The following is a 17,500-nucleotide window of genomic DNA, read 5'->3' as shown; positions in this document are numbered from 1 at the left end:
ATTTCGTATCGAATGTTGGAGATTATCTTAATTGTAGAGACTCCTTGATAAAGAGAATTATTTATATTCTGGTAGGGTGTAGATGATCAAAAGAGCAAAAATTTTTTATTTCTCTCTTCTTCTTCTTCTTTTTCTTCTTTTTCTATTTCTTTATTTCCTTCAGGGGACAGACCCTACATGAGATCGTCTGTCCCATAATTGGAACAAAATACACAAATTACTTTCCAACGCCTCAGGAATAAATTCAGACTTAGACTCCTGTGTTTCCTACTCCACTCACGTCAACCTGTCAGAATGTCTCAATATATATATATATAATTATATATACATATATATATATATATATATATATCAATATATATATATATCAATATATATATATATATATATATATATATATATATATATATATATATACATATATATATATACATATACCGGCTTTCACATCACCGTGAAACGAATTATGTAATATAACCACAGAAGAAGAAAAATTTGTAGACTACTTTCATATATTACATCTTCAGACAAAGGTAGATACAAGGGTGTGTAAGTACAAAAGTATGGAAAGAACGCGGTTATAGGGGAACAGCAGGGGAAAGGGGAGACTGCACAGAAGATGGGGAGAGTGCATGACCTTGCCTCCCTCGCTTCGGCCTGACTACGTGTGGTTCAATCTGGCGGAAACATTCTCATCATCAGTTCGGTTAACAAATTGTCACATTTGAAATGTCCATGGCTTAAAATTACGTTTCTATCAAAAGTGCCTGAGATTCAATCACGTTTCGCTCAGGTAAATTCCTTGCTTTTGATAAGATTGTAGCCCTATCTACAATTTCCTCTTCTCCTGTGGTTATATTGCATATATATATATATATATATATATATATACATATATATATATATATATATATATATATATATATATAGATATACGTATGTAAAGACAGACAAATATGGAGGTGAGGTGGCAAAATGACACGTTAAGGCTAGAGTATGGAGCTTTATTCAGAACCAGACGTTTCGACCTCTTGGGCCTTCCTCAGTGGACTGAGGAAGGCCCAAGAGGTCGAAACGTCTGGTTCTGAATTAAACTCCATACTCTAGCCTTAACGTTTCATTTCGCCACCTCACCTCCATATATATATATATATATACATACATATATATATATATATATATATATATAAATACATAAATATATATATATATATATATGTGTGTGTGTGTGTACAACACTGAATGTATATATATATATATATATATATATATATATATATACATATATATATATGTATATATATATATATATATATATATATGTATATATATATATATATATATATATATATATATATATATATAATTTTTTTCCGTTTAGTTGGTGCAAACCGAGTTTACGCTCTCCATCGACAGCAATACATAACCCCTGACGTTTTAGTGATGATCAATTCGATCTTGTCCGTACAATTACCCCCAACCATGTTTTTTGTTTGTTATTTACTTATTTGTTTGTTTAATTGTACATCTATTTATATCTATTAGTATTTGTGTATTCGTTTATTTATTTTTTGCCGTAGTCGTCAACTGCATCAATGCATCTCCTCGGTTTGATTTGCCGTCATTGTTGTTCTTTGTCCTCGTGAACATTTGGCGCATATCCATCGGCACGTGTATACACTATTTTATCAATTTATCTCTATTCTAATTTAATTAATTGATTTACTTACCTGTCTTGTTCATTTTATTAATTTTGTGCGTTTATTTATTTATTTACTTATTCAATTGTTGTTTGTTTATCATCAATGTATATTTTTATTCATTCACTTATTTATTATTTATTTATTTACTAAGTGATCTCGTTGGACCCGAGTCTGTTACTGATGTAAAGCTTTATCTATTTCGAGGTCGTCTCCTTAGGTGAATAAAATCTTCTGGACTCTGTAAAAGGTATAAATGACGTATTCGTTAAGAATGGAGTGATCTTTGACCTCATAGAACATGGGACCTTTAAGTTACAGATTTTTTTTTTTTTTTTTTTTTTTTTTTTTTTTTTTTTTTTTTTTTTTTTTTTTTTTTTTTTTTTTTTTTTTTTTTTGGCAAATGCTATAAATGTGAAAAGACAGAGAAATGCTCTCATAGATTAAGTTCGGTAAGGTTAGGTTGAGAAAATATATCACGAAATAAAACATTGTACTGGGTCAACATGTGATGGGTATTTGTCCGCCTTTTCGCTTTTCTGTAGAAAAATTGTGCGCGGATCAAATGTCCTTCATTCATCCTGAGGCCCTTGTTTGTTGTGCGCCGTCATTAGCTGCTCCTCTTGGCAGCCTGGCGATGCGCCCTGACCTTTAGGAAACGGGAACCCGCCGTGTATAATTAAAGATACAAAAGAAACAGAAATGGGATTGGCGGATTGTTCGAAGCAAGTTGCCAGAGAGGAGGATGACAGAGGGAGCGAGATGGATGCACAGAAGGGGAACGAGGTGAAAAAAAAAGGGGAGGGACTGGAGTGTTGTGGTCTCAAGAGGTAATGAAGTCTTGTAGGTCATGAAAAAAGATTTGATGAGACTTTTTTTTAACAAGACTTCAGATTAATGCTACTGATATAGGCACACAGGAACACACACACAAACACACACATGCGCACATGCGCGCACACACATACACACACACACATGCGCGCGCGCGCACACACACAAGTATTAATGAAGCTGCATAAATACTCGCAATAGCTTAGAAGGGGATATAGCCCAAGCTGGAACAATCCATGAATTCAGATCTACATATGATAATTGGAAATTAAGGATATAAACCAAGTTGGAGCGTTACATGAATTCGAGGCTAAGTATGATCGTTTGGAAAGGAGACGGGACTCCACGAGCATTGTTCATTCCCTGTATACTACATGGCAAACACACACACACACGCGGGCGCACACACACACACACACACACACACACACACACACACACGACTCGACGGCACAGTAGTACCGTACGCTAATTAAGCTGTCCGAGTTAGATTCCCGACCAGGGCTGAGATAATTTCAACATCGCTGCACCGCTAGTCGGGTGTATGTGTGCGTGTGAGGTCACAGCATTACCCATAGAACGGGGGTATATCAGCGTTGAGGTCTCATATGGAAGGGTGATAACGATCACGAGTACAATACGTGCTCCAAGACTATGGTGACACACGCACACACACACACACACACACACACACACACACACACACACACACACAGATTAATGTTGGTAAAATTAAGGCAATGATGACGGGAACAAGAAAAGGATAAACTAGAAATAAATCCCGTGGGGTTAGGTTAATGCCCTAAGATTCTTAAGAATAAGTACATCGGATTATTTTAAAGAAAATTAACACATGATACTGAAAGTAAGGAAGGAGCACGAGAAGAATTATGTAGATGTTGGAAAATTCAGATTAAAAAAAAAAAAAAAAGAAGGAAAAATGGTTGAGAGCATGGTGGAACATGAGATGTAAAGAAACGAGTTAAAGGGTTATCACAGTGGCTTATTTTTCTTCCCAAAGATATTTAGCCTTCTCGAAGAACATTTCAACAGTACAATCTCTTAGTTCATCATTCAGCTTTGCTATGTATTTGATATCTGGAGATTTGAAAAATAAAATATTATAATCGAAGTCGTTTTTACTCATACGAACTCTCAACAGTCGGCGCTGATGAAGCCCGTGGAAGCCAAGTGTGATAGCCCCTTTATGGGCTTTGGGGATAGTCCGTTGGAAGAAGGCCTTAGCGTTAGAGATGGATTGTTTATGGGGGCGGTGTGCATCCGTGTTGAACTGCGTGCTAGGAGAGTTAACGGGGCAAATGAGAGCCTGATGTGAAATATGTGTCTATTATATATTTGTACAACGACCGAATGTGCGTTGGTGGCGGAAGTGTGCTTGTTTCGCACTCGCTTAGTTCGAATCCCACACTTCTCTTCCAATGGCTGCAGAATCTGGCTCAACAAAACTGTCTATTCCTCTTGAGTTCGAGAAGCTCTTGTGAGTTCGAGACGTTCTTGGTGACCCGAAGAACTTCTTGCTGTGTCACTATTCTTCTTTTTGCTCCTCCTCTTCTTCTTTTCTTCCTCCTCCTACTCCTCCTCCTTTTCCTCTTCCTTTTCTCCTTTCTATTCCTCCTCTTCTTCTTTGTCTTCTTCCTCATCTTCTTCCTCTCCTTTGGCACTGGGATGTCTACGGGAAGCTTTCGAAAAGGTCCTGTTCATGATCCTTTCTGACCCCTTAATTGTCGTCGAGGAGGGTGCGGGTGGGGACGTGAAGAGAAACCATGTCTGCCGCAACAGTTGGAGCAGGACTGCAGCTGCGTGTGCGCTGGGACGGAGGATTTTTGTTGGAGAGGTTGGCAGGAGTGAATTATACAGGATGAGAGATATATCGTGTGGAACGAGGGTAGACCTTAAAGGCTGTTTAGGTCATACTGTATACATACACACACACACACACACACATGTATGTATATATACATATATATATATATATATGTATATATATATATATATATATTTTCTTTAAGGCTATATATATATATATATATATATATATATATATATATGATAATTTTATGACCATCGCGCAAAGACTCGAACCTGCGCTGTACATGACGATAAGAGGCCCCCATGACTGCCGCCTTACTCCGCTCGACCACTGATGCATCAGTGGTCGAGCGGAGTAAGGCGGGAGTCATGGGGGCCTCTTATCGTCATGTACAGCGCAGGTTCGAGTCCTTGCGCGATGGTCATAAAATTATCTGATTAATGTCGCTGTCCACTAGCGAATTTCTGATATATATATATATATATATATATATATATATATATATATATATATATATATATATATATATATATATACAACACCGAATGGATTCCAGTGAATAGCGATACATTCTTATCAACCACAATGCACTTTAATTCTAAGCCATCAACAACAGGTGTCCCGATGGAGGTAACATGCAGAAACTGAAACGTGGTACGACCAAGGACTCGAACCTGGTGAGCGCGTGAGAAGTGCTGGTGACTTAAACCATTACACCATCAAGAAAGATATAAGTTGAGCGCAACTTTTCTTATATATTTGTATGCTCGAGTTACATACACTTACACGAAATTTTGCGTTCAACCCATCTCCACTATATTACAATTGATAAGTATACGAACGCGGGAAAGTATTTGTACAGCACTGAATGGGTCCCAGTGAATAGCGATACATCTTTATCAACCACAATGCACTTTAATTCTAAGCCATCAATATCGGGTGTCCCGATGGAGGCAACATGCAGAAATTGAAACATGGTACGACCAAGGACTCGAACCTGGTGAGCGCGTAACAAGTGCTGAAGTAACTTAAACCATTACACCATCAAGAGAGATATAAGTTGAGCGCAACTTTTCTTATATATTTGTATGCTCGAGTGGTTGATAAAAATGTATCGCTATTCACTGGGACCCATTCAGTGTTGTACAAATACTTTCCAGCGTTCGTATACTTACCAATTGTACTATCATAGTGGAGATGGGTTGAACTTAAAATTTCGTATATGTTTATGTAACACGAGCATACAAATATATAAGAAAAGTTGCGCTCAAAGTATATCTTTCTTGATGGTGTAATGGTTTAAGTCACTACAGTACTTGTCACGCGCTCACCAGGTTCGAGTCCTTGGTCGTACCACGTTTCAATTTCTGCATATATATATATATATATATATATATATATATATATATATATATGTATGTATACACATAACCCTCCCGGATGAAAACTCAGAGCTCATATATGGGCCAATCTGTGATGCTGTGACCTTACGCTCACAGACACAACTTGTCCACCAGAGTTGGAGTGCCAGCTCGCAGTGCAGCGATGTCGATTTTTTTTTTTTTCAGTCCTGAGAGGACTAGAACTCGGATCACTGAAATAGCGGTCGACAGCGGTACCACTGCACCGTCGAGCCGATTGTGTGCGTGCGTGCGTGTGTGTGTGTGTGTGTGTGTGTGTGTGTGTGTGTGTGTGTGTGTGTGTGTGTGTGTGTGTGTTCATGTGATTATCTTATCATGCGGCGATATGTACAGCAGTTTCTTGCTTACATAATGCCGATAGTCGCAAGAAAATCCTGCGCGCCACAAAGAGAAATTGTATTTAGAAATAAGCAAAAAAAATTTTTTATGAAATCTGTTGTAATTCTCCACCTGTACATGTTCAACAAATACAAGGTTTTTAATTTTATGTAACATAGACAAGTCTTAGGAGAAGGAAGAATACCTTCCTCTGTTGTGCTTTATGCAAATTGGATCCAATGCCCATAAAGTGGAAATAACGAAATGTGTGTTGCTAATGAATATTAATTTTGTTTAAATGACAGATGAAAGGAAAGGTGAAGTTCTGAGAAGACCAGCGAAGCCCTCATATGCCGCGGTGAAGTGAAACCATTCTTTGAAATAATAAAGAAAGCAAAAACCCAAATAGGAATAGTAAATGTCCAAACACAAGAGAAAACGTTGCTGAGCCGCAGTGAAGTGTATATGCGTGCCTGGTCGAACCCATAAGGAACCTACTCACCAGCACCCAAAGGGCACGATGGGTGTTAACATGGGCAAGGGCGGCGGAGGGGGAAGCGGAAGCAGTGGGGGGAGTAGTGGTGGAGGAGGAGGTGGAGGGAGCATTCTGGAAGCCCTCCACCTCACCCAAGGAACCTTGCACATCGTCATGCTCGGACTCGACTCGGCGGGCAAGTCGACTGCGCTCTATCGCCTCAAGTTCGACCAGTACCTCAACACCGTCCCCACCATCGGCTTCAACTGTGAGAAAGTCAAGGGCCTCTCCGGGAGAGCAAAGGTCAGTCCATCTTCATGTTATCAACCATCGACATTGTTATTGTTATCATAATTATTATTGTTGTTATTATGATTATCATTGTTATTATTGTTATCATTGTTAGTATTACTATTATTATTTTAGTTATTATGGTTGTTAGTATTACTATTATTGTTGTAGTTATTATGGTTGTTATTATTGCTATTATTATCATTATTGTAATTGTTATTATTTTCATTATTATTATTATTATTACTATCATTATTATTACTATCAATGATATTATTTTCATCATTATTATTGCTATTGTTATTATTATTATTATTATCATCATTATTATTATCATTGTGGGGAGAACGAATGGTTTGAGATAAAGGTGGGACTTCGCTAGGGATGGGTCATGTCACCATAGCTGTTCAATGTGTACATGGATGGAGTAGTGCGAGAGGTAAATGCAAGGGTAATGGGTCGGGGATTGGAGATGGTTAAAGAAAGTGGAGGGGTGGGAGATGGGCCAGTTGTTCTTTGTTGACCACACTGCGTTTGTGGTAGGATCAGAGGAAGGGCTGGGGAGGTTGGTGACGGAGTATGGGGGAGTGTACGACGTGAGGAAGTTGAAGGTAAATGTGGGTAAAAGTAAGGTGATGAGATGTACTCGTACAGAATAAGAAGGTAAGGAGCGTACTTCCTATACGCTTTTGTGGTAGGTAAAAGTCACTGCTGGGAATCAGGGAGGAATACGGGATTCGAACCCACAACTAAGCGAATGCGCGACCAACACATTTCCGATTATGCGACCATCGCACACAGTTAATAATTTAATTTACTCTTGATGAAATTTTTCTGGTTCCAAGAACAGATGAACCCTTCCAGTACTAATAGATCTTATATGTTTAAGGAGAGACTATTTTTTCTCCACAACACAATCACACTAACAAACACAAAAGTGTTGTAAATAGAAACTAATAAAAATGAGAACCTTACACCTGATTGTGCTTAGCTGCTGCCAAAAAACCTTTACCTTGTGTTCTCGGATAACCGAGACAAGAGTCAATCACTGATTGTGACGGCACACACACACACACACACACACACACACACACACACACACACACACACACACACACACACACACACACACACACACACACACACACACACACACACACACACACACACACACACACACACACACACACACACACACACACTCACACTCGGTGGTACAGCTGGTAGAGCGCTGAACTGGGAAGTAGAAGTGCTCCCAGTACCCAGTTCGAATCCTGCCCAGGGCCGAAATTATTTCGGTATCGCTGTGCCTCGGGTCGTTACTCTGACTCTCGTTGGGGGTGTGTGTGTGTGCAAGGTCATAGCATTACCCATAGATCGGACCTACGAGCTCTGAGCTCTCTTCCAGGAGGGAAATAGCTGTCGATCACGAGTCCAACACGTGATCCAAAGACCAAGTGAATACACACACACACACACACACACACATTAAGAAATGTAGCATAATGGAATTTGGAAAAAGCAAAAATAGAGTATCGGGTCAATACAAAATTTGAAACAAGGAAATCAAAAAAATCGATTCAGAAATGGACCTGGAAGTGATCATCTCAAATGACTTGACACCTGATAAACATGTCAATAAATTATTTGGAGAGACTTTTAACTTATCAAGATCAATGAAAGTGGCCTTCGACTACATGGATAAAGAAATGGTAAAGAAAATAGTGGTTACACTAATAAGACCTAAACTAGAGTATGCTGCAACACTATGGGCACCTAGTACAAAAAAGGACATAAGAAAATTAGAAAGAATCTAAAGAGTAGTGACAAAAATGGCACCTACGCTATCAAATTTCACATACGAACAAAGATTGGATAAACTACATCTATCAACACAGGAACAGAGAATAGAAAGAGGTGATTTGTTGACCATTTACAGAATTATGAAAGGGATGGAAATTCTCGATAGAGACGACTTATTAAAATGGGACAGAAGAGAAACAAGAGGACACGAAAAGAAGAGACCTGAAAAAAGAATAGCTTCCCACATAGAGTGATCGATGTCTGGAACAAACTAAACGGAGAAACAGTGAGTGCCAAAACTATACACGATTTTAAGAATAAACTGGATGAGGAGAAATACGAAAACGGGTCACTACTAGCATACCTTCCGTCCCGTAAAATACAACTAGGTAAATACAGTGTACTGTCATAGAAGAAGAAATAATGCAATTGGATTATATGAGTAATTTTAAAGTTTCACCAATGGAAGCATAGAGGCGGGACCTACGAGCGTAAGTCTTATCCTGTATACTACAATTAAGTAAATACACACAATACAAATACACACTCCATCCATATAGACTCTATATGTTTTTGACTACACGCTCTATATTATAGAGCGTGTAGTCAAAAACATGACTTCCTTTTGTGTGTATGTGTGTGTGTGTGTGTGTGTGTGTGTGTGTGTGTGTGTGTGTGTGTGTGTGTGTGTGTGTGTGTGTGTGTGTGTGTGTGTGTGTTTGTGTGTGCGTGTATGTGATTCACCATGGTCTTGGATCGCGTGTTGGACTCGTGATCGACAGCTATTTCCCTCCGAAAGAGAGCTCAGAGCTCATATATGACCGATCTGTGGGTAATGCTGTGACCCTAGTCGCACACACACACACACAACTCCCCGCCCACGAGAGCTGGATTAACAATTCGCAGCGCAGCTGAACTGTAACTACTGCACCACAGGTGTGTCCACTGCGCCACGAGTGTGTGTATGCGTGTATGTGTGCGTGCGTGTGTGTGTGAAAGTGTGTTTGTATATGTGCATGAGTGTGTGTGTGTGTGTGTGTGTGTGTGTGTGTGTGTGTGTGTGTGTGTGTGTGTGTGTGTGTGTGTGTGTGTGTGTGTGTGTGTGTGTGTGTGTGTGTGTGTGTGTGTGTGTGTGTGTGTGTGTGTGTCAGTGTGTGTGTGTGCGTGCGTGCGTGCGTGCGTTCGGGTTATCTCCACACATGAAGCCCAGAACGATCTCTGGATCAGCCTATGGCTTGGGTCACATGGCAGCTGTGCCACATTCCAGTGTCATCTGTTGGCAACCAGCTGGCATCTGCAGCTGGCTCATGGAAGCATCAGCGAGAGTAAGGTCGATCTTTTTTTTGGGGGGGAGGGGTGATGGTATTACTCAATAATCTGTATATGTATTGACATTAACCCCCCGGATTTAGAAGTGTATGTGATATACTAACTACGAACTTACGACAAGGTAGTGATGTGCAGATAAATTAAGTTAAGTTTCTTTGTAGGAGAAAATATGACTCAATGATCGATTCTCTTTATTATTCTTATTTGTTTATCCATTTATTTATTGATTAATATATTTGTTTGTTCATTACTCACATGTGTTCTTATTCTTATATATTTGACTTATTTTCTTTGGAAATTGTAAAACACATTGCTTGTTCAGGTTCTATTAATTTCCCTCCCTCCCTCCCTCCCTCCCCCTGTTTTCAGGTCCTCTGTATTGGTCACATATTTTATTCAATTAGTATAAGTAACGGCCCTGCGGACCAGAGTCACCCAGTATTCTTTATGTTTGGAGACATCCACTAAGAAAAAAAAAATGCTGTTCTCTTTCAACTTCAACTATCCCTCCGAACTTAGCCCTCTTCAGACCCCTCCTCCATTACCTCCGCCATGACTCCATCTCTTTGGTGCTGTATCACCACCAAGTATAGAAGCTCTGGTTATGGATGACAATGTACTCTGTTAACCAGCCCTTGGTGTGTTCCTGCAGGAGGAGGAGGAGGAGGAGAAGGAGGAGGAAGAGGTCGAGTCAGCATTTTGCTCCTCGTCCTCCCCTTCGCCAGGAACATCATCGTTCAAGGACGGATGGGAGCAGGTCGTCTTCAATGTTGCGTAACCCAGCACGCCCTCCTCCCCTCCCTCTTCGCCCACGAGGACGTCCAAAGGGCGAAAATAGATTTCATTCCCAGTCGGTCCCTTCCCACAGAGCTTCGGATGACTTCGTGTTCTCATCTCCACCACCCACCCCACTCATCGATAATTTGATGATATTTTTCTTTATATTCCACACATTATGATGGGGTTTGATTGAATATTAAAGAAAATTAGCTTAGGTAAGGAGTTAGGTTGAACTAGGTTTATGAATCGGTAATGGATCCGCTGGGAGAGAATTCCGACGGATGTTCCGGGTAACTTTGTTCGGTAGAAAGGCCAAATTGCCGCCGCCTGTAGCCAGTTTACTTGCTCACGAAAACGAAATTATCTTTTGAGTAATTCTTTTCTGTCATGGAGGAGTCTTCAACCAACACTTCTATCCTTGCAGAGTCTTGGAGTTGGTACGTAAAAGATACTTAATAAGGGTGCCTGGGTGGAAATGGCTTAGCGTATATATATATATATATATATGTATATATATATATATATATATATATATATATATATATATATATATATATATATATATATATATATATATATATATATATATAGATATAAATACATACATATACCAAAGGCTTTTTCCCCCTTACAAGGGAGGTAGCCAAAAAACAAAGGCATAAAGACCATTCCCACCCATTCCATCCCTAATACACTCCACTCCCCTCCACCCTCTACCCTCCCTCTTATCTTGGCACCTCCTGGATGACGGGTCATCCCTGCATCTTGTCCACTGCCCTGGGTCAGAAGCAGTGTCGCAAGACACAGCACATCCACAGCAAGGCCGCTTCATAAAATTGGTGACCCCCTCTCCGTCCCCCCATGCAGAAAAGGAGAAGACGGGGAGAAATCCCTTCGGGCTGCGTCAAATTTTTCTCACACATACTACCTCACCCCCCATCCCCCACCCATTCCACCTCATGCATCACAACCTCATCCATATACAACCATTCTCCATTCACCCCTGTCTTCTGTCCTCTCCCGTCCTTCCTCCACAGACATTCCCCTCTTCCCTAAAGCCCCTTTTACCCCATCCATCCATCTCATCCTAGGTCACCCCCTCATGTTCACTCCCTCCACACCTCTTTTACTAGTCTTTCTTCACTCATTCTTTCCATGTGTCCAAACCATCCTAACACTCTTTCATCCACCCTATCTCCTAACTCCCTTACCACCCCCGTTCTCCTCCTCACCTACTCATTTCTCACTCTATTTAGCCTAGTAACCTCCATCATACTTCTCAGACACCTCATCTTAAACACATTCAAACTCCTTCTTTCTTCCTCTTCCTCTCTTATGTTCCATGTTTCTGCCCCATACAGTGCTGTCGGCACAATCACTCCTTCATACAGCCTCCTCTTAGCATCCATTCCCAAATGTATATTTCTCATTACACTTTTTAATCCACCAAGGCACTCGCTTCTCTCAATCTACATTCTACCTCCACCTCCACTCCTCCCTTTCCTGCCACATTTACACCCAAGTACCTAAAACTATCCACTTCCTCCAGTCTCTCTCCCATAATGCTCACTTCCAGTCTGCTGCCACTTTCATCCCTTGTACATCTCATCACCTTACTTTTACCCACATTTATTTTCAGCTTCCTTCTTTCACACACTCTCCCAAACTCTGTCACTAACTTCCTCAATCCCTCCTCTGATCCTGCTACAAGTGCAGTGTCGTCCGCAAACAATAGCTGGCTCACCTCCCACTTTTCTCCATTTTCTTTAACCATCTCCAATCCCTGACCCACTACCCTTGCATTTACCTCTCGCACTACCCCATCAATGTATAAGTTGAACAGCCAGGGCGACATAACACATCCCTGACGAAGTCCCACCTTTACCTCGAACCACTCACTCTCTCCATTTCTAATCCTGACGCACGCTCTACTACTCTCGTAAAAACTCTTGACAGCTCCTAAAAGCTCTCCTCCTATCCCGTATGTCTGCAATACCTACCACAGTGCCTTCCTGTCTACCCTGTCATAAGCTTTTTCCAGATCCATAAAAGCCCAAAAAATATCCTTTCCTTTTCCTATGGTTTTCTCACATATTTGTCTTACCACAAAAATCTGATCTACGCAACCTTACCTGTGCTAAAACCACACTGTTCCTCACCAATTACTCCCTCTGTTCCTCTCCTAATTCTCTCAATCAAGACCCTCCCATAAACCTTCTCAACTACACTTAATAAGCTAATCCCTCTGAAACTACTACACTCACACTTGTCCCCCTTTCCCTTCCAAAGTGGAACTATACAGGCACTCCTCCAGTCCTCCGACACTCTACCCTCTCTGAAACATACATTAAATAACCTCACCAGCCAGTCCACCATCACTGTATCTCCTGTTTTCAGATATTCTGCATGACATCCATCCAGACCAAGTGCCTTACCTGCTCTCATCATCTTAACAACTGCCCTCACTTCATCCTTCCTTATTTCTCCTCCATTTTCCTCACTCATCACGGTCATTTTCTTAGCACTTCCCACTACAACAACATTTCCCTCGATATTCTCCTTCACATTCTAAAGCACTCTGCCCATCTTCCTCTTACTGCCTTCTCTTCCATTATCATCTCTCTATCTGCACCTTTTACCTTTTCTTCTCTACTTGATTCGCCTCCTCTTCCTCTCTTAATTTCTTTCCAAAACATATTTTTATTACTTTCAAAAATTTCTGTCATACTCTTACCCCATTCCACATCTGCTCTCCTCTTTGCCTCCTTTATCTTATACTATACTTCTCTTCTCTTTTCTTTGTACCTCTCATATAATTCCCTCGTCCTATTTTGTAACCAATCTGTGATAGCTCGCTTCTTCTCTTCTACAACCTTCTTTGCTTTCTCATCCCACCACTCACTACCCTTCCTTCTATTTCCTCCCATCCTTCTTGTTCCACATACCATCTTTGCACACCTTGTGACTCCTTCGTTGAACCATCCCCATTTCTCTTCCACTCATAGTTCTACTCTATCCTTCACTCCCTCCCACTTCTCTCTCAGCTTCTTCTTGTACTCCTCCTCCTTTGCTCTCTCATTTAAGCAGTTCACTCTAAGCACCTCCCTACCTTTTGTCCTTTTCCTCATTCTCCATCTATCCTCCACTCTCAACTTACCTTCCACCAAAACATGATCTGATATTCCCCCACTCTCTCCCCTTAGAACATGTACATCCTTAACTCTTCCTATTATACTCCTGTCTACCACTACATAATCCATCAACGCTCTATCTACCACCCTTCCATCCACCACTCTCTCCCATGTGTACTTATGCTTGCCTTTCTTCCGAAACACTGTATTTGCTATCATCAACTCTCTTTCTAGACACATCTCCACCATCAACTCTCCATTACGTTTCTTTCCTGGAACTCCAAATTTCCCAACCACTCCGTCTATTGGTTCATTTCCTACCCTAGCATTAAGGTCTCCCATTACTACTACTTTGACGTTACTCCCTAATCCCTCTATGCATTCATTTAAATCTATCCAAAAAGCCTCCCTTTCTTCTACACTCTTCTCACTACCAGGCCCATATGCACTTACAAAAACCCACATCTCCTTTCCTAGTTTCAACTTCATCCACATTAACCTTGATGAAACCTCCTTCCATTCCACTACACGCTTACCTATCTCTTCACTTACTAGTACAGCCACCCCTTCTCTCCCTCGCCCTCTCTTCACTCCTGAGAACCTCCCAACTACACTCCCAAACTCACACTCACCCCTCCTTCTCAACTTAGTTTCATTCAGAGTCAACATATCCATCTTTCTTCTCACAAACATACTGCCTATCTCTTCCCTTTTACTCTCATCTCTACTACATCCACGCACATTAAAAGACCCAAACCTTACGATACTGGTTGGAAAACTCCTAGACCATCTTATGCCTTTACTTTTTTTAGGAATGTACCCTGTGGGGCTACAGGGAGAAGGATGCCTAGACTTAATCCCCCGTCCCGTTTTTCTCGCCTCTTACGATTTAAGGGAGAATACTTCGTGGCAGTATTCTATCCCCACCACATACATACTTAATTACATACACACACACACACACACACACACATATATATATATATATATATATATGTGTGTGTGTGTGTGTGTGTGTGTGTGTGTGTGTGTGTGTGTGTGTGTGTGTGTGTGTGTGTGTGTGTGTGTGTGTGTGTGTGTGTGTATTATATATATTATATATATATACAATATATATATATTTATATATATATATATATATATATATATATATATTCACACATACACCTGTCATGAAGAAGAAAAAGAATATGATTAGTATATTGTCTTCAACTAGATATCTCCGTTTTACCATTTTTTTATTTTTACCATCAGGAAAGTCATTGTGACCCAAAGCACCATTCACTGACATTGTGTTTTCCTAAGAACACGGTGTTCAACACCACTATCGACGTTGTTCTCACCATAAGAATATAAGAATGGAACATATGAATGGAGAAGCCAGGAAGAGACCGTAAGGCCTACACTAAGCAGTTCCATGTTCCTTACCACCTTTCATCCCTATCCATAACTTTATTTAAACTTCTCTTAAAACAACCTATTGTTTCGGCGCTCAGTACATTGTTATTAAGTCTCTTCAATTCGTTAACCACCCTGTGAGTAGACCATTTCGTGCCTGTTTCCTTCTCTCCACCTCCGGGCAACATTTTCTCCCTCCTTCTCCAATACGCCTGGTGGTGACTTCCTCACAACAGCTGTATATAATTATATACAGTCTTTTACACACGCCAACAACAGACTCACCATCACAGGTTTTTCACTGTCACCATCATTACCATCACCATCATTATCGTGTGATTCACCATAGTCTTGGATCACGTGTTGGGCTCGTGATCGGCAGTTTTATCCTCCCGAAAGAGAGCTCAGAGCTCATATATCATATATAACCGATCTATGGGTAATGCTGTGACCTAACACACATACACACACACCTAACTCACCACCCACGAGAGTTTGAGTAACGACTTGCAGCGCAGCGATACTGAAATTATTTCAGCCCTGGGCGGGATTCCAACCCAGACCGCTGTAGCAGCAGCTGCGAACGCTACCGCTACGCCGTCGAGTCGTGTGCGTTTATTTGTGTCTACTTATTCATGATCATGTATTTCTATTGTCTGTTGTTTGTTGTGTACGTACTTAGTAATTAGTCATTTTTTTCTTTATTCATTTAGGCGTTTACTTATTTAATACACCCGCGCGCGCGCGCCCACACACACACACACACACACACACACACACACACACACACACACACACACACACACACACACACACACACACACACACACACACACACACACACACACACACACACACACACACACACACACACACACACACACACACACACACACACACACACACACACACACACACACACACACACACACACACACACACACACACACACACACACACACACACACACACACACACACACAATAATGAAGAAGAATTAATACACTCAGAGGAAAAAAATATTTCAAAGTGAGTGATAAATCCCTTTAAGTTTTACTTTTTAAGTTTTTATCCGTACCGTCATCCTCTTTGAATCTATCTTTCAACACCTCTATAACTCCCATTCTTTGACTTGACAGATAGGATAGAAATGCTGGTTGATACTGACGAAATAATATCTAACCTTTCTTTTTGCCCCGTGAATTCTCAACCGTTTCGCTTATTCTTTTTTTTTTCTACTTAGACTGAATAAAATCAAATGTCGGGAACCAGAATAAATGCCCAAGTCGTCAGTAACCATTGCCTGTGTAGCACGGGAAAGTTGCAGTCAGTAGTAACATAACCCTCGCTTTTTTCATCCCTCCTCCTCCTCCTCCTCTTCCTCTTCCTCCTCTTCTCACTCTCCTCCCTCCTCTTCCTCTCCTCATTTTCCTCCTCCTCCCCATCCTTCTCTCTGCTCACAATATAAACTCATAATTTCAACATATCATAATTTCAGTCGGAATGTCTCTCTACGACGTGGTTGGACATGGTAACCTCCGTCTGCACCCTGGGAATTCAAACCGCTGACCTTTGGTTTTTCGACACATCCACCTCGCTCCGCCCCCATATCTCTCCCACATAATATAATTATACTTAACCTAACCCCCTCCTACTCCCCCACTTTGTCTCCCCACCCTCCTTCCGACGCTCCCTCTCCATCCCCCTTAAGGGTAATCTCGTTCCGTCCCGCTTCCCTTGTTACTGAATCAATCGGGGCAGTACCTGGCAACGGTTCCATGGCTTCCTGAGTCCCCAAATTGCGCGACACCCCCCCCACACACACACACTTTTTTTGTGTTGCTATGACTGGATTTTGCGTCGTAACCCGGGCGGAATTTTGCGTCAGATATGAGCTGAATTTTTTCTCCGACAGTATTGGATCCTGCCTGAGGGGGCCTCATTATATGGCTGCTCTTTTCCTTTGGCGGTATGAAGGTAGACTTTTAAATTGGGAAAGCATTGTTTTGGTTTAGGACATTATTCCCTTTTATTTATTTGTTTGTTTGTTTATCATATTTCGTTCAGTCTGTAACTGTATTTTCTTACTTTGTCTTTCTCCATCTAGCTCTCTGTCGTTGTGCTCATTTCTCTTTCTTCTAAATGTAAGCACTCCTACACAAAGAGAGAAAGAGAGAGAGGGAGATTTA

General features: G+C 40.9%; 1 protein-coding gene across 4 annotated transcripts in view; it reads left to right on the top strand.

Moving 5' to 3' along the window:
* LOC143029188 (ADP-ribosylation factor-like protein 4C) overlaps positions 1-17,500 on the top strand; it is a 171,820-nt gene that overhangs the window by 10,261 nt on the left and 144,059 nt on the right. For all 4 annotated transcript variants that reach the window (XM_076191730.1, XM_076191733.1, XM_076191731.1 and 1 more), the window contains exon 2: positions 6,410-6,882. In XM_076191730.1, coding sequence (XP_076047845.1) covers positions 6,625-6,882 — 258 coding nt within the window. In that variant the 5' untranslated portion in view covers positions 6,410-6,624. The remainder of the gene's footprint in view (positions 1-6,409; positions 6,883-17,500) is intronic.

This window comes from Oratosquilla oratoria, chromosome 10 (genome assembly GCF_046742065.1).
Source record: "Oratosquilla oratoria isolate Oo_2021 chromosome 10, ASM4674206v1, whole genome shotgun sequence".
Lineage (NCBI taxonomy): Eukaryota > Metazoa > Arthropoda > Malacostraca > Stomatopoda > Squillidae > Oratosquilla > Oratosquilla oratoria.
Note: the sequence above shows the minus strand (reverse complement) of the source record. Positions and strands in the feature narration are given on the sequence as shown.